Source organism: Ostrea edulis, chromosome 7, assembly GCF_947568905.1.
Source record: "Ostrea edulis chromosome 7, xbOstEdul1.1, whole genome shotgun sequence".
Taxonomy (NCBI): Eukaryota; Metazoa; Mollusca; class Bivalvia; order Ostreida; family Ostreidae; genus Ostrea; species Ostrea edulis.
The window spans coordinates 27,361,233-27,388,187 of record NC_079170.1 but is presented as its reverse complement, the minus strand read 5'-3'; the positions used below and the strand labels follow the sequence as shown (position 1 = coordinate 27,388,187).

Here is a 26,955-nt window from a genome sequence, read left to right as displayed (position 1 = left end):
GATGTTGTTCCATAACTACATTCATAATACATATATATTTTGTGTAAAATTAATCAGTAAGCTGAGATCATTAACCGAGTTAATTATTGAGGCCACGTAAATAAGTGGGACACTTCCTGCTGCAATGTTTGCGCAGGTATTGGACAACCGGGCGGTATTTTTCAAACGTGACTAAAAGGGGTGCAGATGATAAATACGATCAATAGGGGCACTTCTCGGTCATTACTCAACCAACCAATTATAGTGTTACGAAATTAGAGTTAAGAAACTCCAAAGACCTAATCATCATCCATAACGTCCACCCGAAATTATATATAAATGGAGTTTGCAAACAGAAATTATCATTGACAAAAAATCTGATCATGGCAGAAAAGTTTCTTGACATTCTGTAAGTAGAACAATTTTTAAAAAATATTTTTTTACTTAATATATATATATATATATATATATATATATATATATATATATATATATATATATATATATGGGAGGTCATATCTTGGCCGAATGGGCTAATGTGCTGAGTTGACAGTCTTGCTAGGCGGAGGGTGCCAGGTCGCTGGTTCGACCCCGGGTTGGAGCGTAAAATTTCAGTACTTAGTTGTGAATATTTAGTGCTCTATATATTAATTATTTGAATTTCACATGTATCTTTCAGTATATATTACATAGTTTGAGGTTTTTTTTCTAAGCTTGATGGGTGAAGAACTAGAAATGGAATTTTTTTGAATTCAGTATGGGTCTGATTTACAGTATTTATTTTTTCTCCTGACAGCGACTCCACAAATTCAGCAAATTCATTCGAGGAGTTCGAACAAATGTGGTTGAAGATGAGTGAAGAGTTGGAAATGGAAGGCCTGCCAAAGCGGTGAGTTTAACAGCTTTTATAAGAGTTATCTTTCTTTGGCTTGATATGCCTACTTTCATGTAGTGCTTTGTTTCACGTTATATAGATAATATACATTATAAATATTAATGTTTTAATTGGAATCAGAAAGTGTGTTATATATTCTTTTAAAGGCCTTCCACTCCTACCCCCGAAAGTACAAGTCAAACCGAGACAATTCTACTTAAAAGGTATATATAAACATTAATTTTAGACTTGAAATGATTTTAGAACCATAAATTTTCCAATCATTTTAGTGTAATGTTACACCTTTTAACAATTTTTATTATATTTAGTAAATTTTAAACAGATAACGAGTATTTTCTCCCTCCTTTTAACAATTTTTATTATATTTAGTAAATTTTAAACAGATAACGAGTATTTTCTCCCTCTATCTCTTCAAAGTATTAAATCTCCAAGTTTCTCGTTTCTTCTTAACATTTTATATACGTAGAATTGGAATGATGTACATCAATGTTTTATTTGGTGCCAAAGACTAACTGCTTTTTATGAAGTAAAATTAAATTTATGTTCAAACTAAATTATCGAAGTACAAAGGAAAGTAATCCTCTCCATATCTCTTTAGACCTGAGAGCCAGCACAACTGCGGCACCTCAGCCAGTTACATGTACTCGCCGGCCATGGATTCAAACTGGCGGTTAGCAACCGTGATTGACGAGGAACCTTTGGACAGTTTCGAAAACTGTGAGAATTCCATCCTTACTACTTTCCGGTAAACATAAACATTTTATTTATACTTTGTTTATTATTATAATGTTTGAATTAGAGAAAATTTAAAAAAAAATTTAAATATCATAAAATTTAAATATTATGCATATTAACATCATCTCTAATCTGGGGAAAAGGAACTAATATAAAATATCTTGAATTGATTTTTTTTTTATTGCAACATGTCATTTTTATCCTGTTTATTGTAGACGAAAAAATCCTGAGAAATATAATTTGTTGGAAAAGAGGTTGAGGGAGCCGTTAGCAGAACAATTTAAATTACTCCGAGATTTGAGCGACCGCGTTTCAAAGGACTTGGAACAAATGAACATTATTGTTAATTATTTGGAGGACCAGTTGGCTCCCGTGACACCAAAGAAAAAGAGAGTGAAATTCACAACTTGTGATATTGACATTAACAATAACGTCAATACCATACTATGAATTGTGTAAAACTGTAAATATCCATTGAGATTTGTTTGATATTTTATATACTGATTGACAATTTCTTATTGTTAATCAGTTCATAATTTAATAAGAAAAAAAAGTAACGTTATAGAGGGCAGCTTTTATTGTACAAGTAGATGGAATTTTACTTTTTATGTCTTCAAAATATCCATAAATGTGTTCATAATTTGTGGTAAATATGATAATAAAATATTACTTACTCAATTGAATTGGATCTTTTGATTGCAAGTAATGGTTGTGCATAGAATCTTAAAACTTGGCCTTTTTATAGCAGACAAAAAAGGATATTTTTAGATCCCTCCCTTGACTGTTGCTATGTGAATTAAGGTGACCCTGATAGTAGATATTTATGGTATCATCCTTCAACTGTTGCTATATGAACTAAGGTGACCCTGACAATAGATATTTATGGTATCATCCTTCGACTGTTGCTATGTGAATTAATCCTTTAAGTGTTGCTAATCACCTCCTCACCTACCCTTGACTGTGGACTCACCCTTGGACTGTGGACTCACCCTCTGACTGTAGACTCCCCTTTGACTGTATACTCCCCCTTGACTGTATACTCCCCTTTGACTGTATACTCCCCCTTGACTGTATACTCCCCCTTGACTGTGTACTCACCCCTGACCTCAATGACCTATGTGGGGAAAAACCCATGACGTCATCTTGACTGTATACTGACTGTGTACTGTCCCCCTTACTACTAGCAAGTCTTGTTTTACATTTATTTTGTACTGGATCAGGAAGTGTATTAGTTGGTGCCCGATGCTGTTTTGGGGTCGAAGATTGTCATACATATATACATACATATAGAAATCTTACCATCGAAATTAATTCCAATTTCCATTACCAGTATCAATAAATGTACACATACATATTGATTTTCGGGTTTTATAAACGATGTGGTCGTCAATTTCAAATACAAAAAGAAAACAGTTTGTAAATATTTCAATTTAATAATTTTTAATCTAAAATTGATACTTTCAAATTTTACAATTAGAATATTTTATTTTGAATTAAACTTCGGAAATTATGATGTATGTTTGTACATTTGATTTGTGTGATGAGAAAAAAGGAACTGCAAGCGACCAATCCGGAATTCAAAAAGGTGACTCCTTGAATTTTATCTAGGCCTCCATCCGGCGCTCTACCACTGAACTACGGTCTGTTAGTTGAACCGCTGTGGTTGTTACATCTACCCACTCACCCAGATTTTCCCTTCAAGCAGAATAGATCACAACGTTATTTAGCTTTTAGTGCCGACCATTTACCCCAATTACATGGGGTAAATGGACACTTTTCCCTTATTCATCTTCAAAGGTCATATTTTTAAAACTACATGTATTCAAAGTAAGATGTGAAAAATGTTTTACATTACAAAGGGATAAGAGTGACCTTTAAGTTTGTATAACTATGAAAAAAATATTCTGAATTAGAAGTCCACGTAATTTAATTAACCCCTTAATGTGTCCACTTACCCCAATTGGGGCAGTTGTATTTTAGAAGATATCTCATAAATGAATTTTTACAAGATATCTCATAAACTTTATAAGATATTTTATAACTTTTATAAGATATCTTCCTAGATAGCAAGGCTACATATCAGCCCAACGTTGGTTGGGGTTGGCGTTGGATTGAACATTGGCCCGACGTGGGCACTACACAGCATAATGTTAAAGTCAGTTCGTCGGTTTTGGGAATGCGATGTTGGCCCAATGTTGGTCTATTTTAAAGGATCTTGGATTGGAAATATAACATAAAAATATGGACCCAAACGTAGGGTTTGTTAACATGAAAGATGGTCACGTTCTGTAATATCGGGCCAACATTGGTCCAGCGTATGATATGTGGTCACATAAAACCCCATTATTCTCAACGAGATACGAAAAATGTCATAGTTCAGATGAGCTAAATAATACTTCCTAGTATCCCAGAGCTCTTCTTTACATAGCATCGAGTACCCCTTAGTATTCTCTACCTCAATCAATGGATACATTGTCGCTGTCACCCCTGATAGAGTAGAAATAAGGGCTCCAAATCTGTCCCGACACCCGGGAGCCACTGGGTGGTACCATTGCAGTCCCAAACTGAAAGCGGTAAATGGTAGTCCTAGGGGTCCTCTATTTTCCCTTGAGGTTCCTCCCGCCTTGTCTTCAAAGATTAATGCTCTGAAAGCAGTCATAAAACCCACTTTTTCATTACGAGGAACGAAAAATGTCAAAGTTCAGGTGAGCTAAACAATACTTCAGGGTATCCCACAGCTCTTCTTTACATGGCATCGAGTACCCCTTAGTATTCTCTACTCCAATCAATGGATAGATTGTCCCTGTCTCCCCTCCTAGAGTAGATATAGAGACTTGAAATCTGTCCCAACCCCTGGGTGGTACATGTACCACTACAGTCCCAAACTGAAAGTGGCGAATGATAGCTCTAGGGGTCCTTTACCTTGCCTTGAGGTTCCTTTTGCCTTGTCTTCACAGATTACAGCTCTAAAAGCAGTCATAAAACTCGTGTTATACTGTTTTAGTAGGTTATGCGCAATGTCAAAATCAGGTGAGCTAATGCACAATTTTTTATAACAGTCACAGGATGGAGGTATTATTCACCAGATATTACAGAGAAAGTGTTTGCATCATTATTTAATCCTGCTTCCTTATACCACTTGCTCAAAAGATTTCTTTTGTTACAAAGCAATGGTTATCACTCTTCAGGTGAGCTAATTTACAGAAAAGATTTTTGATTGTAATATGATTTCAAATGGATTGGCACGTGAAAATAGGATCAGTCTTGAGATAATAAAGACCCCACATCATATAGATTTCCCTATCAATCTATTCATAGGTACTTAAGGCCTAAGATCGTAATATTCTGGTGAGCTAAATTATCAATGTGCATTTACTTTCGTGCATGTAAAGTGAGAAATTAATTGTTCAAAAAAGATCAGAAAATGAAAAGTGTGGTCAATTTTATTTCCTCCCATCCTTTCATTACAAATTACTGATATTAATTCATTTCACCATTGATGTACAATCTCTCGTATGAGCTAAGTTGCCCATGAGTGTTGCGATTGACATTTATTAATTCAAAACATGAATTAAATTAAAAATTTCCTTTAAAATAGGTTTCAAATTAAATATTTTTCTATGAATACTCTCAGTCCTTTGATGAATTTCCTTAGTGACTGCTAGCTTCTACGTGCTTATTGGCTGCTGGTTAGTGGCTGCTAGCTTCAGTCTGGTTAAAGATTTTAGCCGTAGATTTAAAAAATATTAACAAATAACGTTTTCAATTTTCTTAAATATTTTTATCTAAAAAAATTAGAATGTTTATATCTCAATCTTTTAGGCATGTTTTATTAGATATTCATATCATGCACCAATCACTCAAGGAAAAATATTTAAAAAATAATCGAGAGCTTGTATCACTCTTTCAATGGTGAAATCATACTTCATAAGAGTTGTTTTAACGAGCCATAAAATGTTATTACACTCACAGGTCAGTACCCTTTCAGTTTCGTAAAATCTATTTATAGATAACTTGTCAAACCGGTTAGAGAACTCTCTAGTGCGCGGAGGAAAGAAAACTCATACCTCACCCAAACAAATTGATCGGACTCGGAGGGGCACTTCTAGGAAAAGAAAAACTGTTTTGTGGGTAAAATCAAGACTGATTCACAATGGATCGCGAGGCAGAACATCTGCCTGAGTACAAGAGAATGCAGCACCTTACTTATCGCAGGAATATTCGCGTGATCACTGTTGTTTGGGGAATTTTCTCCGCCTGTTTTGTCATCCTGAATGCTGTTGCGTTTATCCAGCCTCAGTGGCTCGGAGACACGGAGACGTCCCCGGGGGTGGGTTTTTTCGGACTGTATGAATACTGTGAGCGTCTACAGGTGGGAGGGGAGTACAGCTGTCGAGGGGATTTCTTGGACTTTACCACCCTCACCAACGATTCGTTCCGCGCGGCCAGTATGCTTGTAGGAGTCTGTGCCCTGGTGTTTATGTTCTCCGTTGTGTGCCTATTGCTGTTCTGTTTCCTGAAGGCTGTTACAGTTTTGAAGATCTGTGGAGTTTTACAGACCATTGGATGTAAGGAGTTAATGTGTGCCAAGTTAACTGTTATACACATCCATGGGTGTGCTGAGTACAAGTACACGCATCTCCGGTTAATGGAGATATATAGTCTCAGCAAGATTCATGATCGAGGCTGGACATTTGGAGAGACGTCAATCCAAATATCCAGCATCAACAAATCTCGCTGAGATTGATGGAGATATTGAACTGCAGTTTGTCAATGTGAAAAATTTAATTAACCCCTTGACCATTTTGACATATAAAAAAAATCATTGTCAGAATGTCTAAGTTGAGAGGGGTTTATAGGATATTTTATACCTTGGCATCATGTATATTTGGGTATACAAAACACTATTATATACCTATCAATAATCCATGGATTGATATTGTAAAATCACAGGGTGTGATCCGACTTTTCGGATCACCACACTGGTTTTCTGAATTCACATGTCTCTCTGAAACCGATGATATCACAATGCATCAACGCAATGTTTTTTGTGGAAAATATCAACAGCATCACAAACAAAACTGCGTACACAAAAAATAATTTCACTATGTGTGTGTTTTTGATAATTTGGAATACACTTATATATTATCTTTTAAACATGGATTTTTTAAAATACATTAGGGGGTATATAATAAATTTATTGCTACGTAACAGTAACTTAATTCAAGGAGTTGGGTCATTGACAGGTTTGGATCATCAGATCAAACTCAACTCTTCGAGTGTCATGTGATCTGATGATCCGCGCCTGTGAACTCGATATGATTTGACTCTTCGGATCAAGTTGCTGTAGTAATAATATGTGTGTATCACCAGTGCATATTTACACTCATGTGAGAGTTCTGCACTTATTCAAAATATCCTTTGCACATGATACAAACATCACAGTACTAGCTCAAGAATGTTAACTCTATTGAACTATGCGGAAGTCTACTAGCAGGTGCAGCACAATTTTAAAAGATTTAGAATAGCTAAATTAAGCTATATAACTGTACAGCTAATTGAATCGGCTTAGATTTAGCGAATTTAAATCTTTATCAAATCAATTTATAAAAGCATAAAAATTTAATTTCACTGAGTGAAAATATTTCGTCTTTGTAATCCACAAGTGTATTCAATTATCTTCAGTATGGATAAAAACTGGGATATCCATGTCTTCATTGAGCTGAAAATATATATGATAACATCAAAATTACTTCATAAATTAAAGAAATGAATTTTCATTATTAAAGGTACATGTATTTCACACAACAATTTTTACCTTTATTTTTTTGGAGGATTTTATTTTTCCTGGTAGTTTTCTCTTTCTTTGATTTATTGGTACATCTGTTTACAAAAGAAGGATTGTATACAGAACAAATCAGTTGATTATCACTACCCCTCTGCATTAATTGCTGCGTAAATGTCAAGACTTGAAAGATTAACGGCACAAGGGGAATTGAAATGACCCTGGTTGTAAAACTCTGTTAATCAGTTAATAGAGCAATGCATCAAATTACCCGTTTCCTTAGATGTTGATGGTCCAGGTTGGTCACAAGGTTCTGTACATGTGTTTTCCAGAAGACGATTGATTAGCTTAAAAAAATGAAAAATACTTTTAATGACCTTTAATTATATATACATGTATTGTACTTCATATGTTTACTTGTACATTGCCATTAAAGAAATGGTTTAATACAAATTGTGAAAGTGAAGTGCTGTAAATGATTTATGAAAGTATTACCTCCTGCTTTTCCTTTTTCTCATATCTTTTTGAACTACTTTCCCTTATTTTCTTGGGCTTGCTGTCATCAAATATTGTAGGCAGTGCATCTTCTTTTAATAGTTTTCTCTTTGGTGTGTATCCCATTATTTTAGCCTAAATAAAAATTAATTTAACTTAAAGAATAAGTAGAATACAGTGTTTATCCTTCATCTCTAGCCAGTACAAAAATGTTCACTGGATAAGGATATCAAAATAAATTGAATTAAATCAAATTAGAAAATGATCATAAGTTAAAGTTTTTAAGGTTGTAAATAAACACTGATTATTTATACATTTAGAATCATTAATATTTACTGAGAAAAAAAGCAAAATATATTTGGTACTTACCCTTATATCCTCTTTAAAACAATCTTTCTCAAAATGCCGTTCACATACAATTTTATCTCTTGAAAAAACAAATGTTTTTGGATTTAATTTTGCATTTCCTAGGTTATGGATCCATCTTGCACAAAGTTCATAATTTTTTTGGGGATTGGGGATGCTAAAGGTAGATATTCCTTTTCCTCTAACCACAGTGCAAAATTTCGCTTGACACTCAGGCATTATTATAGATATTGGAAAGTGTGTTACTCTGCAACCATTAATGCTATCCCTATAGGCACAGCAGCGGTAATGAATTGCCGCATGTACGTCATCAGCCGCCATGATAAGAGATTCTCCCATACAGCTGAATTTTCAGTGTAAATGACAGATTATATCTTGTTATCAGCAGCAATTATTTTTTCTATGCTAGGTTTTGTTGTCTAGAAGGTACCAGTTTTCACATATCAAAATTAAATTTTTGACCATACGTTCCCTTTAATTAAAGTACATCCCTAAGGAAGGATTTTGGTTAAAAATTGTCAAATATTTAGAATTATAAAGTTGTTGAGCAATAGTTATCCAATCTTCAGAATGAAAGTAAGTGAGGATCAAAAGAATAATGGATTGGCAATCAGATTCCACATTGTAAAGTCATCATACTTATTTATACTTCAACACACACAGGGTAGTGGACCATTAACAATTAGAAATTGTATGTTCCTGGAATTATTAAAATTACCTAGTATTGTTATGAACTCTTAATTAGAGTAGTGTTGTGGTTAGTTCAATGTATAAACATGTTCAATTTTTTTAATGCAACTTTTTGGTTAGATCCATTGTTAAATCTAAACTAGCTTAATCAAGCTATTTCATATAGCTAAATAAAGTGTTCAAAGCTAGTCTAGACATTTCCTCAGCATCTGAAGAATACAACCTTTAGATAAATTAACATAGAACAAGCAAAGTAACTTATACTTATGATGTAGTAACAAGACCATCTTTTTAAATTTAATGTTTAATTTTTAAATTTAGTGGTTAGAGCATCTCGCTCAAAATCACACGGCCTCTCACCTTTGGTCGGCGCGGGTTCGAATCCCGCTCGCGCCGGTAAGTGAGAAAGTTTCCCAGTTTACTTTCGAAGGTTGGTGTTCTCTTCCCAGGTACATTGTATCTGGGTTCTCTCTTCCACCAATAAAAACTGGGCACCACCAGGTAACTGAAAAATTGTTGAGTGTGGCGGAAAACAGCAAAACAATCAATCATTCTAAATTTTGTTGATATGAATAAGTTTGATTGTATTTTATGTGTATGATGAGAAACATGTTGATCTGACAACATCACTGGTATTATAACTATTACAACTGCAGGTGTGTGCATGGCTCTGGGGTGCATCATTTACCCCAATGGCTGGGACGATGAGAAGGTACAGAGAACCTGTGGTAAGGATGCTGGAAAGTACCGTGTCGGTCAGTGCCAGGTTCGATGGGCATTCATCCTCTCCATAGTGCTGGTGTTCGACGCCCTCATTCTGGCAACTCTCGCCTTCATACTGGCTGCCAAACAGGCAAATTTGCTGCAGAAGTCTGAGTACCGAAAACGGAAATGTAAGTTTTACTTGGGTGTCTTCTGTTGAGATTAAGTTTCAGGTGTCCTCCATTCAGGAAACAATCTTGGTTCTTGATGAGAATGCAATTATCAACACAGTGTGATGCAGAACAGACATGAAATTTTACAGAGCTGTACAACATGTTGTAATTACTACAAATTCTGTTCATATGTACACTGTACATCTCCATATGAGTGAAAGATTCTCGACAGGGATGTTAAACAATATTCAATCAATCATATGTTTATTTGTGATTTATATATTGAATTTTCATTGGGACATAGGACTTACTAATAACTGAAATAAGAGCATATCACATAGAACCAAGGTTAATGTTTATACAGGTATATCTAACTTTTTCATGTAGGTGCAAGAAAGTGATACATAAATTAAACATTTATAATTATGAATTAATTAGAAAATTAATATCGATTCCCAAAAAACATTATCTACTGAATATGATTCCTATGTATATACCAATTGACCTGTAGTGTTTTTGTTAGCATATATTCACATTTAGAATCTAGATAGGGAAGATTTCAACTACATTTCGTGTATTTATTATAATAAATAAATCTCAACGTATTACAATATTGTGTTTGGATAGAGGCACCAAGAATATCCAAGATCAGCATTTAAAATTTAGCGATTGTGTCAGTATGACATTATTTGGTTGAAATCTTCCCTGGTTTGGTATACCAGTATTCACGGTGTGAAAGTAGTATTCATTTCCTAAGTTGAGAGTTAAAATTTCAATGTATTCCTTATTCAAGCTGTGGATGAATATATTTACTAGTCAATAATCTGCACAGTTTTGTATATATATATGTGTGAATTGCTTATTTTCTTGCAGACATAAAGTAAAAAATTTATCTAGAAAAAGGTATGATGTAATAGCATGAGACACTAAATGTTTGAGAAACTAACCTGCATGTTTTTAGTGTAGTTCTTCTGATGAGCTGGTGGTCAGCAGATTCTTGGACTAGTCTTTCATAACAAGTAAATTATTAATATTTAAAAGTAGAAGATTTCTCTTTGACATTAAAAAATTAATTCTTCCAGGGTATCCATTTTTAGAGACTGTGAAACTGTTTTTAAAAAACTCTGGATAAAAATTCAATTCCCCTGATATGTACCTGTACCGATATTATCGGAGTTACTGTACTTACCTGTATCAAATCCTTTCCACTTTTGACAAGAAAGGAATTAATTCCTCTTTTACAGGCAACCATTTCCCTTCAATTGTAGAAAACTCCTCTAAATTGAGAGCAATTTCTTGCACACACAACATTGCAACAAAAATCATTTTTATGTGTTCTACTATCATTTCCTATTGTTTTCAAAGTCTAACAATATGATAATTAATGATCAATCATTTATTCACTTGCTCTGAGATGTTGTAAACTGATAAGGGTCTCCCCCCTGAGCTCACATCTGTATTCTCAAAAAATTCTTTTAAATATGAAATGGGTAGTAACATTTGAAAGCTGGATAAGATTCCGATGTATTGTAATATTGAATCGTATGATTTTGAATGATCAAGTGAGGGGTTTCAATCCACATACACAGTGTAATATATATACATATATATATATATACAGTGCGTGTGTGTGTGTGTATATATATATATATATATATATATATATATATATATATATATATATATTCTGTTTAATTTATATGTATATATATTCTGTTTAAGATTAATATATATATATATATATATATATATATATTAATCTTAAACAGAATTTGATTTGTGATCTATTCTTTCATTGTTGTATCATGAAAAGACTCTCCCACATAATGTATGCACCCCTTGATCTTATCTTTGTTTCTCTAAAGAAATCTCTTTATTAGGAATTCCAGTTAAAACATCATTGTTAAGAGTAATTACATATAATAAATTTAATATCATAGCTTGAATATTAGAAACAAGAGGAATGGTCATGTGTAATCTCGATATATTTGCATGCTTATGTGCAATAGGCTATGGAATGTTTCCCCAGATTGAGAACAGGATTTCAGCAGGGTTGGAAATTATAGCCCGCCCGAATGCTCGATACGGTCTACTTTTCAGGAAGAAGGGGATGAAAGTTCACGATAGCCCGGCAGTTGGGCAAATTTTATTAACCAGTGTACAACAGCAATTGTCACACATTAACTTTTTATATATTAGTAAATTCATGCCTGTATTGTAAAATTCTAAGCATCACAAAACTGAAAATTATGACTGTCAGATTTTGAGTGTACCCAGCCCTGCGACTGTCTGATAATTTCATTGAGTTTCCAACCCTGAGGTCCTTATTATGTTACAGGGTAACATGACTATATAATGTCCATCATATCTATGATGTGGAGCTGTCCATCGTGCTGGGAAGATCTGAACAATGCCCCATGAGTCATACAAAACTGGTCCCATTGTCTCACAATAACTAAACGATGTTAACACAAAAAAAAAGCTACTTTTATTCTACTCGCAAAATTAAACATCTTGTAAACTGAAAATTTTATTTTGTTTTTTTTTAAAGTTCAAATGAAGGTGCTCTCATTTATTTTGTTCTTTGAACAAGTGATCTTAAATTTGGCATATTTAACAGTATACCCTGCTATTTTTTTTATCTATTAACCAGCTAGAGATGAAGTAGAGAAGTCAAATGTCTAATATTTATTTTATAGCTACTTATACAAACGGAGGGTTCACTGACATCACACCTGCTGGAGAGAAAGTAGCGATTCAAGAGACCGTGATAGCAGACGACAGTTCCCAAGCAGCAGATGACATCCGATTGTAAAGGCAAATAACTCCTGTCTGCAAAAAAAAATCTCCCGAGGAATTGAACAATTTAACTACATGCAATGTTTTATAACAAAATGTTTGGCGAGATTACAGATTATGTTGTGTTTTTGATTTTTGGATCTAAATGATAGAAATATACTGTAGTAGGAAATTTTATTTCAAAATTCAAAATTCCTACCTAATTTTAAACTGCAGTTGGATACTTCAATTTGTTTATATGTAATTAATTATCCAAATTATCGTAAAAGATATATCTTTATAGAAATTTGTAGGTCTATACATTTTCATAAAAAAACTTATCGTTGCAAACCACGCCTATTGTCTCCATTCACATTATGTCATAAAGGTAGGATAGGTACTCTCGGACAGCCTAAGCTTTGCTAGCGACAACACTTATTCAGTATTGTATAGTTGTAAGATACCTGTGCATTCGTAGTTGTGTGCAGGTTTGAGAGGGAAATAGTGTACAGTACACACCTGATGATGGTTGTTAGAAAGTTTATCCAAAATATTACAAAATAGTGGGTTGTACCTATATACATGTACAGTACATCACAGCATGCACATTATTACCATTGAGATTTGTTTTTGTCGAGAAAACATTTGAGATTTTAGAGAGCTTTCTAAGAATAACATATCATGACTTTTTGTTCTGTGTGATTAAGTTTGACACTGGGGTACATGTAGATATACTCAATTTGATTTTTCGTGTTGTTTGCTTCCAATTGTTTTGGTTACATTGAATAAGACTTTCTGCGATGACTAATTATTACATGCACATCCTCAGTCTGCAAGGGACCACTGACGTAAGTTTGTAAGGTCTATATAATTACACTCGGAATTTGTTTTGGTGATTTTATATTGCATTAAAAAGAAAGGCTTAGACTACCCCCTCCCAGTAGACATTCTTTGGATTTATTTTTATACTATACTGGAATCAAATTGTTTGTCCATCTGTGCGCGTGATTTGTCCAGAGCACATCTTTAACACCAATGAACAGATTTGATTAAAACTGTGTATATCTTACATGAATAGTGAAGTTGTCCATCTGCTGTTTTGTTGAGATTTTTTAACATTTAAGAGTTATGGATATTTTCCCAGTATTTGGAGGGGTGGATGGGTTAATGTTGTATTTATCTAGAGTACATCTTAGTACTATTTATTCTTCAATGAGCACACATTCACTATTTCCCACAATCCAATTTGCACCTCTAAGAGTATTACTCCTGTCCTGACAGTTCTAATTACATCTTGCTACCAAGCTTGCATACATAATATTGAAACATTCCAAGTCTTCAGACTACAGTGGACTAAATCCTCACGTCAAACAGGTTGTCATCCATTTTTTTTAATAGAATGAGTTGTATAAATGTGCTTTCAACATCTAGGTTATTGTTCATAATTATTTTCTTTAAGATGTAATGTATTTTGCATATAATGTAATGATATTTTGTATAAAAAAGTATATTTTCCCAAAACTTCTTTCTTGTTGCTTGGACATATACATACAAATGAAGAATGACCTTCAAGATCTGAATGAGTCAAGGTCGCTACACAGGCAAGGCATGTTCAATGGCAAAAATTTTAGGAAAAATAATTTGTAACTGGTAGAAAACTCGGGCCCCCTGAATCTCTAGGGGGAAGCTGACTGCTACATTCCTTCCTCCTTGAATGTCTTCACCCCTTGAAGACATCAATCCTGGATCTTAATCCCCTGGCAGGCATTTTTACCTGCCAGTTCCAGGGGCTGGTCTACAGCACCAAATGTAACAGGAAGGGAGAAAATACAATGGGCCAGACCGGGATTTGAACCCGGACACCCTGAATTCTTTAGTCAGGTGCTCTACCAACTGAGCTATCTGGGAACCAGCAATCGAACTTGGCTGACTGCTACAGATTTATTTAAGGGATATTTAACAGATGTTGAGATGTACAATACACAAGTTTTTAAAGTAAAAATCAGTCGGGTGTAACAAACTCGTATGGGGTGTCTACGGATAGAGCAAGACAGTATCTGAAAGAAATATGGTGGACTTCCTTGCCCTTGTTAGTTTCTTGCAGCTATTTCTACTTCCGATGTCATAAGAGCTTTGAGGAATTTTTCACTTATATTGAGATGTCACCAGCTGTGGAAAAAGAGCAGGTCAAACCCTGAGGTCAAGGTCACAAATTTTGAAACCAAAAGAAAGGTCTTGTCATAAAGAATACACTTGTGAAATATAAAAGCCCTTTCACCATCTATGCGAAAGTTATGTCCAAGGGTAAAGTTTTTGGGGACAGACGGACCTGAATCATCAATCAAGGGTCATAAAAATATATTGGTAATGTGAAGAAACGAAAATCATGCATTAAGGTGTACTAATGTTTGAAGTGGTACATTAACACGGGTACCTCAAAACAGCAACCCCTCACTGGAAGTATTATGTAGTGGACCTTTTGACCCAAACATCAATGAGTAACCTCGCACAAATAATATGTTTACGGTGTGATCGCTGAGACGAGCGAAGAACCATAACATCTGACAACACGACTTTAGGCGATTCATTTAACGCGGGAAATATAACACGGTTGATGTGCGACATTGTTCCCGAAGCATTATGGGTAGTCCCCATCATTTTTCAGCTGATGAAGAGCAAATCACGCGACTCAATTGTGTAATAAAACTGAATACATGTAGTACTTGTCATATACTTCACAACATTGTTAAAGACCCTTTGTCTGCCTTGGAAATCAATTGCTCTGAAATCAGTAATAAGTTTTCAAAGCTTTATTAATACAAATGTTTGTTTGAAGATTATCAGCTGAATACTAAATGTATGCTTATTTTAGCACAGTGCAATCGTAGCTAATGCTTAGTATGAATTAGCACCTCTATGCTTTACAAAATGGATGAAAAGAGATCACATGTTTTCTCCCAACCATAAATAAGCACTTTTGCAAAATATGTCTCCATAAATGAGTGCATATACAGTGTCATATTCTTAAATCTAGTTCTTATCTGAATAACAGTTATAAATGGATAGAAGTCATACATGCATGGAACAGATGATTGAACAAAGTTGATGTTAAGGAGGAATAACACATCTTCATAATGGCTGATTTAAGGAGGAATAATACATCTTCATAATGGCTGATTTAAGGAGGTATATATAATACATCTTCATAATGGCTGATTTAAGGAGGAATAAGACATCTTCATAATGGCTGATTTAAGGAGGTATAATACATCTTCATAATGGCTGATTAAAGGAGGAATAATACATCTTCATAATGGCTGGCTTCCTCTTAAAACTTGAATAAAAATATAAATACTGTGGAATCATTAGAATTCGTGGTGGCTCATTTTTTGTGGAATTCGTGGGTACCCCTTACCCACCAATTTACATCCTCAACGAATAAAGACAACTAGTATACAAGAATCTTGCAAATATATAAATCCACGAAATTACCTTCCCACGAACCCGTAAAAATTCAGCAATCCACGAAAATTGGCCCCCACGAATTTAAATGATTCTACAGTATCAGCAATACACGTACTGTATATTCCTTTTAAATCTAATTGCTTTGCTGGGTAGCTCAATAGGTTAACATGTTAACTGTTGATCTGTAGATTGTGTATTCAAGTTTAGTAGGGGTTTTAACCCCCCCCCCCCATTCCCCGATTAATTTCGACTAAACCTGCATTTTTTCACTAAATGAGGTAAATCTGAAACTTTTTAATTTTAAAATATTTTTGTACATATCCTCCATATTCCATCCATATAAAATTTCTCTGGTGTGTTATTCCCCCTTAAATGAAAGCTATTGATGCAATATTATGATGAGCAAATGCACCAGAGTTCTCGCACAAAATTACATGATGCTGCAGGTGTTTTCTTGTACAAAAAACAATAACAACAAAAAACAAAGAAATGTGGGGATTAAAAAAATATTTACACTATCACATTGACAAAAAAAAAAACAAAACAGAATGTCATATGATTTTTTTGTGTGAATATAGTTTGCAACAATTCTTTTAAGCTAAATGAGTGCAGTGCATTTTATTATACTTTCTGACATCATAAAATGAAAACTACAATAAAGGAGAGATATTGTAAACCCACTTTTATTTGTGATGACTTTACTTCGCGATGCACCAGGGATATACTGGTTCGTAGTGACTAATTTTTGCAACAGAGATAACCTTTAACAAATATACGTACATGCAAATCATGGTAGGCGTACAAAGGTGTCACTATGAAGGAAAGGATTAAAGGACTGGTTCTCTCGTGAACCTTGCAAAAATTTCTCGTACGCAAATAAAAGTTGGTTTACAGTACAGATTACGTCCTTTACACCACACTCTCCCCGGTCACATACAGGAATATTTTGGACACTGCTGTCCCTGTGTAGCCTGACCTGAGGTCAGTGATCTGCATGGTCAGTTCCAGTTCAACATCCTGAGGTCCAGGGATACGATAGTTCAAGGACACGACAGCCTGGGCAGAATTCTTAATTTTGAGGTCAAAGTAACCCCTATTGACGGTCATTACTCCAGATTTAAGAGGTTGTGCTTTGATGACCTTGAGATCCCAGGTGAACTGTTTTTGAGATGTCCGTGGCCCTGACATGGCAAATAAGTCTGTTGGGATCTTGATGTTTGATGGGAAGGAAAGAAAGTTGTAGGATAGAGAGATAGGAGCAGTGAGACACTCTATATCTCCTCTTTGACAGGTGAAAGAAGTTCTCTTACATCGGACACTGAAAAAAAGAATCATAATGATAAACTGCAGAGTAAAAAGTGCAAGTCTAGTGTATTTCTTTTTCATTGTATTTTTTACACTTACGAAGCCATAATAATGAAGTTTAAACAGGATCCACAAAACTGCATTTGATGCAAAATATTTATAAACAGTTATACAAATAATACAATTTTTTATGATAAAATATTAAAGAACTACATTCACTAATTGTCTCTGGTTGGTAATGGGACATTTCGCCTCGAGACGATTCGCACCGAGACTGTTTAGGGCGAACAGTCTCGGTGTGAATCGTCTCGAGGCGAAACTTACAACTTCATCCAAACTAGGAATCTGTTGCAGGGCAAAAAAATCTTCATTTTCTTTCTACATGTATTTCAACATGCAAAATAGTGAATGTTAGAGAAAACCAAAGAATATGTTGAATTTCAGGACTAGATTACGGCAGCTGTGATCACAGCTTGCCCTTCATATAGGTGGTAACTTACCTGTTTCTGCGAGGCCCTACAGGAGTTCTGACAAAACCTGCGGGACAGGTCACCTGGGGGCACTTGTAGCTGCCCCGGGTGTTGAAACACATCGACTCCTGTGATGTACATCTGTATGTCCCCTCAGCACACTCATCAATATCTATAGAAATTACAGACATTTATTGATCGATATCTATAGAAATTACAGATATTTACTCATCAATATCTATAGAAATTACAGACATTTATTCATCAATATCTATAGAAATTACAGACATTTATTCATCAATATCTATAGAAATTACAGATATTTACTCATCGATATCTATAGAAATTACAGATATTTACTCATCGATATCTATAGAAATTGCAGACATTTACTCATCGATATCTACAGAAATTACATTTACTCATCGATATCTATAGAAATTACAGATATTTACTCATCAATATCTATAGAAATTACAGATATTTACTCATTAATATCTATAGAAATTACAGACATTTACTCATAGATATCTACAGAAATTACAGACATTTATTCATTGATATCTACAGAAATTACATTTACTCATCGATATCTAAAGAAATTAGAGATATTTACTCATCAATATCTACAGAAATTACAGACATTTATTCATCGATATCTAAAGAAATTACAGATATTTACTCATCGATATCTAAAGAAATTACAGATATTTACTCATCAATATCTACAGAAATTACAGACATTTACTCATCGATATCTAAAGAAATTACAGATATTTACTCATCAATATCTACAGAAATTACAGACATTTATAGCATGATGTTGTATAAAATAACTCCCACTGAAAATATTTGCTGATTAAGATATTCATGTCCTTTTATTTACGAGTTTACACGTTGCGGTGGGGGACAAAAAGCATTCCAATTTGTATCCTACATAATAAAAACTAATGACTATTTATAGTAACTGACCTTGACATGACCTTCCCCCTCCTAGCGTCCTCCACCCGTCAGGACAGGTGCACATGTAGGAACCAGGGGTATTGACACAAGCCCCTCCACAAACACGACCCCTCAGTGAATAAGACTGGCACTCGTCAATATCTGTAAATAGGAATGTATTTAGTAAACATCATATAACATGAAAGAAAGCAGAGATGCACAAGCTCACATACCCCACGCTCCAACTTTGCTTGACAATGCCTCACATAATAAATAGTAATGCTATACATTACTGCAAGAACAGGACAGACGGACTCAAAATTCTAAATTCAAAAGGGCATAACTCCCAGAAAAATCATTGAATCAGAATTTTCTGGGAATATGTTCATCTACACAGTGTGTCCTTATTAACAACAAAGTTTCACAAAATTCTGTTAAGCAGTCTCAGAGGAGTTGCACTGACAAAAAAGGGACTAATGGACTGACTGACGGACAGGTCAAAAACTTCTCAACTTTGCTGCATGGGATATAATAAATGTAATGATTTATATTGCATAATATTGTCAACAAATATCTGACCAGGTCCATACAGTCACCAGTAGATCTAATCAAATGTCATTGATTGTATAAATCCCTGACCGAAGTGTAATGAATTTCACAGATTTGATAGAAGGCCTCCATGATCACTAAGCACTTGCTTCTAAGTGTCAATCAAATTTAATGTGATGCTGGAGTAATCACTCATCTGGAAATGTGGGGTTTCCCCAGGTACCTCCCACACAAATGACCCCCTCATACCAAACTTCTTCATTATCAATTCAAAATAGATAAGGTTTAAACTTTGATAAAGGAGTGAACATTTTTTAATAATTTAATACACTCTCAATATACTGTATGCCTGTATATCCAGAACCCTGACCTTGGGGGTTTGAATTTTACAATTTTTAGATGAAGCCATAAAATGCATAAAGAAGTTACATACAAGATTGGTAAAACATTGGTATACTAATGCACTATGGCAGATAAAAACAGATGGGAATACGTCACTGAGTCACCTTGATATCTCATTACAAATATCTAATTTAAGCCATTACATTTCTGCTACATCCCAAACGTACCAGTGTCATTACTACAGGATACAGAAGTGGAAACTGAAACTTAAACAAGTGTTATGTGCATTTGTAAAGGTTTGCCTAGTATCCAATTATGTGCAAGTTTGTAAAGGTTTATCCAATATTTAAACATATGCATTTATGAAGGTTTGTCTATCACTTGAACATGTGAATTTGCAAAGGTTGTCTATTACCTGAACACATTTCTGGTGTCTGGGTTTAATCATTACCTGAACATGTTCGTTTGTCCGCGTTCAGCTTGTAGCCAGGTCTACATGAACACTCGTAAGATCCCACAATGTTCACACATCTGTGTTCACATAAATTTCTGTCCTCACATTCATCAATATCTGAAACCAGAGGAAAACTGAATGAATTATCACACGTGTAGTTAGAGATCCTAGGTTCAGAAAGCCTCTATACATACCTACACAAGACCTTCCTCTGAGAGCGAATTATCATACATGTATTTAGAGATCCTAGGTTCAGAAAGCCTCTATACATACCTACACAAGACCTTCCTCTGAGAGCGAATTATCATACATGTAGTTAGAGATCCTAGGTTCAGAAAGCCTCTATACATACCTACACAAGACCTTCCTCTGAGAGTGAATTATCATACATGTAGTTAGAGATCCTAGGTTCAGAAAGCCTCTATACATACCTACACAAGACCTTCCTCTGAGAGTGAATTATCATACATGTAGTTAGAGATCCTAGGTTCAGAAAGCCTCTATACATACCTACACAAGACCTTCCTCTGAGAGTGAATTATCATACATGTAGCTAGATATCATAGGTTCAGAAAGCCTCTATACATACCTACACAAGACCTTCCTCTGAGAGTGAATTATCATACATGTAGTTAGAGATCCTAGGTTCAGAAAGCCTCTATACATACCTACACAAGACCTTCCTCTGAGAGCGAATTATCATACATGTAGTTAGAGATCCTAGGTTCAGAAAGCCTCTATACATACCTATACAAGACCTTCCCCTGAGAGTGAATTATCATACATGTAGCTAGATATCATAGGTTCAGAAAGCCTCTATACATACCTACACAAGACCTTCCCCTGAGAGTGAATTATCATACATGTAGTTAGAGATCCTAGGTTCAGAAAGCCTCTATACATACCTACACAAGACCTTCCCCTGAGAGTGAATTATCATACATGTAGCTAGAGATCCTAGGTTCAGAAAGCCTCTATACATACCTACACAAGACCTTCCTCTGAGTTCAGTCCCAGCATTACAGTTACACTTATAACTGCCAGGCGTATTCTCACAGACTCCATTAAATGGGCAGATATTGCCATAGGAACACTCGTCTAAATCTACAAAATAAGTCAGCAGTGATTCATGTAATCCACACGTACAACGCTCAAAACAGCTGATGTGAATGAATCTCATCGATTATTGAATCACTCTCTACAGATTCAATAGTTACCCTCTGATTGTCAAGTGCTATCATTTCTTCAGACTAAAACTTAAGGGTGAAACAATAAATAGCGATGCAGTTGAATCTTCAATTCGATATTTGATTCATTCTGGATCAAATTTGATTTGATTCAAAGAATACACATTTCCTTCCAGTACAAGCTCTCTGATTGGGTCAATTCAGGTTCAACAAGAGGTACTGTGAGCAATGCTCACTAAGAATACCCCCCACTTACCCCAATCTCCCAAAGGGTGTTGTTAATAGGTATAAATTATCTCTTTCCTGAGTGTAAAAATGGTATGCCTTTGTAGAAGAAAATGGAAGATATAGTCCAAACACAAACCCATGGTATAAACCTATAATTTTGACCTTGAGATCAAAGGTCAAGGTCATAAAGAGGTCTTGAATGTACATAACACAAAGTCTCATGGTGATACACCCATGCCTTAAGGTATGACTATGTCAAAACCCTATAATTAATTTTGACCTTGAGGTCAAAGTTCAAGGTCATATAGAGGTCATGAAGGTACCCGACACATTCTCTCATGGTGATACACTCATGTGTCAAATATGTTATGTCTATGTCAAAGAACAAAGAAGTCATGGCCCTGACACGAATCCATTGTAAAAACCTTTAATTTTGACCTTGAGGTCAAGGTCATATGGAGGTCATGAAGGTACCCGACACATCGTCTCATGGTGATACACTCATGTGTCAAATATGGTATGCCTATGTCAAAGAACAAAGAAGTTATGGCCCGGATACGAATCCATTGTAAAAAACCTTTAATTTTGATCTTGAGGTCAAGGGTCAAGGTCATATAGAGGTCATGAAGGTACTCGACACATCGTCTCATGGTGATCAACCTGTGTGTCAAATATGGTATGCCTATGTCAAAGAACAAAGAAGTTATGGCCTGGACACGAATCTGCACAGACAGACAGACAGACAGAGACAGAAAGAGTGATTCCTATATACCCCCCCTGAACTTTGTTCGCGGGGGGTATAATAAAAGTGCTTACAAAATGGATGCAGAACAGTAAGAAAATGTGGGATTCTGTTGAAAAATGCCCCATCAATATAGATCTCCTGTATTTTTATACAAAGCATTTAATCAAGTGTCAGAATGTTATTTTCGTATTTTAGACATGTTTATAGGAGACGACTGACCTTCACAGTTACCCTGCGAATTCCTTCTGTAGCCAGCACTACAAGTACAACTAAACCTCCCGGCAATGTTGACACACTGCTGGTCACTTGGACAGTTGTGGGTGCCCATGGCACATTCATCAATGTCTGAAATAAATTTAAAGACAAATCTAGTTATTACATGTTACCAGCTAGCCTGACATTTGACTCTATGCATCCTTGATAGTTAAAACTATGAAGGTTCTGACTGGTATGTAATGCTTCGATCATAGGTCTACCACATAGGCACATGACACATTTACAATTTTGTTAGAATATTTCAATTGTGATACAAGTGAAAGTTAATCTGTATCTATTATGAAGAAATATTCCATTATCACCTGCATATGGTGTTTATATCTCTCAATAATTCGATACACAAGAGCTTGTTCTGTGTATGATCAGTTTTTACAGTACAAGTTGTTGTTACAGGGGTTTCAACAGTCTCGTTTAAGTTATAACGATCTAGTTTGCCAATACAATCTATCGTTGAGTTAAATGTCTGAAGTGTTTCATACCGATTGATAGGCCATTCTTGGCACACCGATTCTGACTATGGATTATTCCATTTACCTGATTAAGATATAGGGCTTACAGAAGGTGTGACCGGTTGACAGGGGATACTTATTCCTCCTAGGCAACTGATCCCACCTCTGGTATATCCAGGGGACCGTGTTTGCCCAACTCTCTATTTTGTATTCCTTATAGGAGTTATGAGATTGATCACTGTTCGTTATCTTCTTTTTTTCATTCATTAGATTATCACATATCAAATTTAAGTTTCCTAGGTTGAACAATCTAATCAAAATTAGATCCTTTGATTCACTCACCAATGATCACTACACAAAGCATAGTGATTGTAGGTGAGCTGATCAAAGGATCTAATTCTAACTGGATTACAGTAATTAGATTGCTAGGTTGAGGCACAATGGAGAGAAGTCAGGAAAACTTCACTGAGCACAGTCCCATAAATCTTGCAAAAAATCAGACAAGTGTGACGAAATTTGAACTCAATCTGTAAATTTAATATCACTAAAATCAAAAGCATGTGCAAATATGTAAGGCGACCCGAACTAAAGTTGTTAAGGATGACACTTCACAAATCTCGTATTACACACCACTCTGTAGATGTTCGATGTTCATTAGCTCGGCAGGTAGGAGTGGAATGGCTGACTTACCTACACAGGTCTGTGTGACAGGGTCAATCTCGTGACCTTGAGGACAGGAAGTGCTGGGTATACAGCGGTATGAGCCATATGTGTTGACACAGCGAGCTGACAATGGACATATTCCAGACTGCTTACATTCGTCTATATCTGAGTAAAGGAATATGTACAGAAAATTGATAATCTGAAACCAAGCTCTATCTACTTTTTCTTGACTAAATCTGTGTAAAATATTGATAATCTTCAAGATAATCTGAAACAAAACTTTGTGAAAGTTCGATGTAAATCACGGATAAAACTATGCAAGATGCTGAGAGACAACACATATGCTAGTATACATGATCAACGGCCAGCACATTTCATATACATGTACAACACCATTTTATATGTGCTAACTTAACTATTATTTATCCAGGTCCAGTCACGGATGTACAGGGATAAACCCCAGGTTGTGATCTATACATCCACACAGGCTGTAGACAGGAGGGTATGTGGAATACAATTCTGGGTAAATCCCCATGAAAACAAATAACAAATTTATTTTTCATGTAACCGTATATTACATGTAATTATTTAGTGAGTTAAATAAGGAAATTTATATAAGATTTTTAAGTGCTTTACAAGCTAGAGATAAATGTGAAGTTACAATGCGGTAAATAGTGACAAGTACGTTCTACTGAACAAACAACATTACCACATAATTTTTCATTTTTGCCTGTCTATATATAAATTGTATTGTGATATCACTTTATTTACTTTCAGCTTGAGCTGGGTGTATGGAAATTCACACTATCTGGCTTGTTATCCATTCAGAACTTGTCTTACAAACTACAAAGGAAATAAAGTACCTCTAGTATATACTTTATCTCGAATACCCTGGTCGTGTTAAAGTCAATCATCAGTCCCATCCATATTGCCTAGATAAATGATTTTAAAAAAACTCCAGATATCTCAAGTACGGTTAGCACGAATATCCTGCTTTTGTCGAAATGTCTTCAAGGTCCCAGCCCTAAATTCACCTGGTTTATCTGGAAGTGCAGTCAGTCTTCTGTACTGCTAAACGTACCTAGTCTCACTCAAATTTTAACCGTTTGACACTCACATCTGTTAAAACTGGCAGTGGCTACCAGGTCATTATTTGAGGTATTTAGTAGTTTAACAGCTTGGGTGTATAGTGCGGTCTTCAATTAAAAACAAGAGGTACTGTGAGCAATGCTCACTAAGAATATACCCCCCGCTTACTCCAATCTCCCAAAGGGTGTTGTTAATAGGCATAAATTACCTCTTTCCTGAGTGTAAAAATATAGTATGACTTTGTAGAAGAAAATGGAAGATATAGTCCAAACAAAAATCCATGTTATAAACCTATAATTTTGACCTTGAGATCAAAGGTCAAGGTCATAGAGGTCATGAATGTACATGACACATAGTCTCATGGTGATACACCCATGTCTTATGGTATGATTATGTCAAAACCCTATAATCAATTTTGACCTTGAGGTCAAAGTTCAAGGTCATATAGAGGTCATGAAGGTACCCGACACATCGTCTCATGGTGATACATTCATGTGTCAAATATGTTATGTCTATGTCAAAGAACAAAGAAGTAATGACCCTGACACGAATCCATTGTAAAAACCTTTAATTTTGACCTTGAAGTCAAGGTCATATGGAGGTCATGAAGGTACATGACACATTGTCTCATGGTGATACACTCATGTGTCAAATATGGTATGCCTATGTCAAAGAACAAAGAAGTTATGGCCCTGACACGAATCCATTGTAAAAAAAAACCTTTAATTTTGACCTTTAGGTCAAGGGTCAAGGTAATATAGAGGTCATGAAGGTACTCGACATATTGTCTCATGGTGATCCACCTGTGTGCCAAGCATGGTATGCCTAAGTCAAAGAACAGAGAAGTTATGGCCCAGACACGAATCTACAGAGACAGACAGACAGACTGATTCCTATATACCCCCCAGAACTTCGTTTGGGGGGTATAATTATCAAAATGTATATTCTACGGGCAATCTTAAAGTGTCTAAATAAGGTGATTTATATCTTCAAATTATTTAATTTTGTATATTTTAAATAATTTGTAATTTGTGGAGTAATTCTTATTTATATTTATGTCTCCGAACACATAGTGTCGGAGACATATTGTTTTGAAATACACATACAACTGTACACCATGCCACACTGTGTCCACGGTGTAACACGGACCATTTTACACCGTGTGTTTTCTACAGTGCAATGGGGAATACTTGTGGACTGTACTGTAAAATAAAGTTTTCTGGCCCAGTGGTTCTTGAGAAGAAGAAGATATTTAAAGATTTTCTGTATGTAAAACTTTGATCTCCTATTATGGCCCCATCCTACCCCAGGGACCATCTTTTTAACAAACTTGAATTTGCACTATGTCAGGAAGCTTTTGTGGTAATGTAAACTTTTTTGGCTTGGAAATTCTTGAGAAGATTTTTAAAGATTTTCCCTATATATTTGTATGTAAAACTTTGATCCCCTATTGTGGCCCCATCCTACCCCTAGGGACCATGATCTAAACAAACTTGAATCTACTTTATACCAGGAATCTGTCAGGTAAATCTCCACTCTTATGGCCATGTGGTTCTTGAGAAGAAGACTTAAAGATTTTCCCTACACATGTATATTCGCATGTAAAGCTTTGATCCCCTATTGTGACCCCATCTTCACAATGTCAAGAAGCTTTCATGAAAATTCAGCATTTCTCGCTCAGTGGTTCTTGAGAAGAAGATGCTTAAATGACTCCACCCTATTTTTGCATTTCATGATTATCTCCCCTATGAAGGGGGATTGGTCCTCCATTTGATCAAACTTGAATCCCCTTCACCCAAGGATGATTTGTATCAAGTTTGATTGAAATTGGTCCATTGGTTCTGGAGAATATAATTTTCCAATATATCAGCATGTAAAAATTTGATCCCCTGTTGTATGCCTACCCTGCCTCCAGGGTCCATGATCTAAACAAACTTGAACTTATTTTATACAAGGAAGCTTTCAGGTAAATCACCACTCTTATAACCTTGTGGTTCTTGAAAAGAACACTTTCAAAGATTTTCCCTATATATTCGCATGTAAAAAAAACTTTAATCCACTATTGTGGCTCCACCCTAACCCTAAGGGTCATGATTTTAACAAACTTGAATCTTCACTATATGTATGTTGAAAAGCATTCATGTAAATTTCGGCTTTTGTGTCTTAGTGGTTCTTGAGAAGGTTTTTAAATGA

General features: G+C 35.2%; 4 protein-coding genes, 1 long non-coding RNA gene and 1 other non-coding gene across 8 annotated transcripts in view; 2 read left to right on the top strand and 4 right to left on the bottom strand.

The window, feature by feature from the left end:
• The first annotated feature begins 483 nt into the window (after positions 1-483).
• On the top strand, positions 484-2,173 carry LOC130047982 (uncharacterized). The gene is made up of 4 exons (XM_056143826.1): positions 484-868; positions 1,021-1,077; positions 1,473-1,619; positions 1,825-2,173. Exons 1-4 carry the CDS (start codon positions 819-821, stop codon positions 2,057-2,059), a joined length of 489 nt encoding a protein of 162 aa, XP_055999801.1. The 5' UTR covers positions 484-818; the 3' UTR covers positions 2,060-2,173.
• Positions 2,174-5,623: 3,450 nt separating this feature from the next.
• On the top strand, positions 5,624-14,119 carry LOC125654836 (LHFPL tetraspan subfamily member 3 protein-like). 2 transcript variants are annotated; one of them, XM_048884926.2, is made up of 4 exons: positions 5,624-6,177; positions 9,602-9,838; positions 10,694-10,723; positions 12,520-12,732. In XM_048884926.2, exons 1-3 carry the CDS (start codon positions 5,763-5,765, stop codon positions 10,702-10,704), a joined length of 663 nt encoding a protein of 220 aa, XP_048740883.2. In that variant the 5' UTR covers positions 5,624-5,762; the 3' UTR covers positions 10,705-10,723; positions 12,520-12,732. The 2 variants fall into 2 exon arrangements, with proteins under 2 accessions (XP_048740883.2, XP_048740882.2); XM_048884925.2 differs by lacking the exon at positions 10,694-10,723 and having other exon boundaries at positions 12,520-14,119.
• Positions 7,071-9,590, bottom strand: LOC125654837 (uncharacterized). 2 transcript variants are annotated; one of them, XM_048884927.2, is made up of 5 exons: positions 8,259-8,869; positions 7,890-8,024; positions 7,666-7,741; positions 7,428-7,492; positions 7,071-7,331 (listed from the first exon to the last, which is right to left on the bottom strand). In XM_048884927.2, the coding sequence occupies exons 1-5, from the start codon at positions 8,592-8,594 to the stop codon at positions 7,281-7,283; spliced, it is 663 nt and encodes a 220-aa protein (XP_048740884.1). In that variant the 5' UTR covers positions 8,595-8,869; the 3' UTR covers positions 7,071-7,280. The 2 variants fall into 2 exon arrangements, with proteins under 2 accessions (XP_048740884.1, XP_048740885.1); XM_048884928.2 differs by having other exon boundaries at positions 7,074-7,331; positions 7,890-9,590.
• A 313-nt stretch (positions 14,120-14,432) lies between the features above and the next one.
• Positions 14,433-14,509, bottom strand: Trnaf-aaa (transfer RNA phenylalanine (anticodon AAA)). The gene has a single exon. It is a non-coding gene; the product is annotated as a tRNA-Phe (tRNA).
• Positions 14,510-15,393: 884 nt separating this feature from the next.
• LOC125654358 (latent-transforming growth factor beta-binding protein 4-like) overlaps positions 15,394-26,955 on the bottom strand; it is a 39,643-nt gene continuing 28,081 nt past the window's right edge. Inside the window, exons 16-22 of the mRNA XM_048884300.2 lie at positions 23,701-23,838; positions 22,505-22,630; positions 21,110-21,229; positions 20,123-20,242; positions 18,811-18,942; positions 17,869-18,010; positions 15,394-17,381 (exon numbers count right to left, since the gene is read on the bottom strand). Of these exons, the coding sequence (XP_048740257.2) occupies positions 16,973-17,381; positions 17,869-18,010; positions 18,811-18,942; positions 20,123-20,242; positions 21,110-21,229; positions 22,505-22,630; positions 23,701-23,838 (1,187 nt within the window). The 3' untranslated portion in view covers positions 15,394-16,972. The remainder of the gene's footprint in view (positions 17,382-17,868; positions 18,011-18,810; positions 18,943-20,122; positions 20,243-21,109; positions 21,230-22,504; positions 22,631-23,700; positions 23,839-26,955) is intronic.
• LOC130047981 (uncharacterized) lies at positions 23,954-25,217 on the bottom strand. The gene is made up of 2 exons (XR_008796804.1): positions 24,537-25,217; positions 23,954-24,192 (listed from the first exon to the last, which is right to left on the bottom strand). It is a non-coding gene; the product is annotated as an uncharacterized LOC130047981 (long non-coding RNA).

Excerpts from the sequence above, each read along its gene's own strand:
- LOC130047982 (XM_056143826.1), top strand. The coding sequence starts at position 819 with ATGTGGTTGAAGATGAGTGAAGAGTTGGAAATGGAAGGCCTGCCAAAG. Across the intron at positions 869-1,020 it reads ATGGAAGGCCTGCCAAAGCG|GCCTTCCACTCCTACCCCCG; the intron begins GTGAGTTTAACA and ends ATTCTTTTAAAG. Across the intron at positions 1,078-1,472 it reads GAGACAATTCTACTTAAAAG|ACCTGAGAGCCAGCACAACT; the intron begins GTATATATAAAC and ends ATATCTCTTTAG.
- LOC125654836 (XM_048884925.2), top strand. The coding sequence starts at position 5,763 with ATGGATCGCGAGGCAGAACATCTGCCTGAGTACAAGAGAATGCAGCAC. Across the intron at positions 6,178-9,601 it reads AGTTTTACAGACCATTGGAT|GTGTGTGCATGGCTCTGGGG; the intron begins GTAAGGAGTTAA and ends TTACAACTGCAG. Across the intron at positions 9,839-12,519 it reads TGAGTACCGAAAACGGAAAT|CTACTTATACAAACGGAGGG; the intron begins GTAAGTTTTACT and ends TTTATTTTATAG.
- LOC125654837 (XM_048884927.2), bottom strand. The coding sequence starts at position 8,594 with ATGGGAGAATCTCTTATCATGGCGGCTGATGACGTACATGCGGCAATT. Across the intron at positions 8,025-8,258 it reads GTTTTAAAGAGGATATAAGG|GCTAAAATAATGGGATACAC; the intron begins GTAAGTACCAAA and ends ATTTTTATTTAG. Across the intron at positions 7,742-7,889 it reads AGAAAAAGGAAAAGCAGGAG|CTAATCAATCGTCTTCTGGA; the intron begins GTAATACTTTCA and ends CATTTTTTTAAG.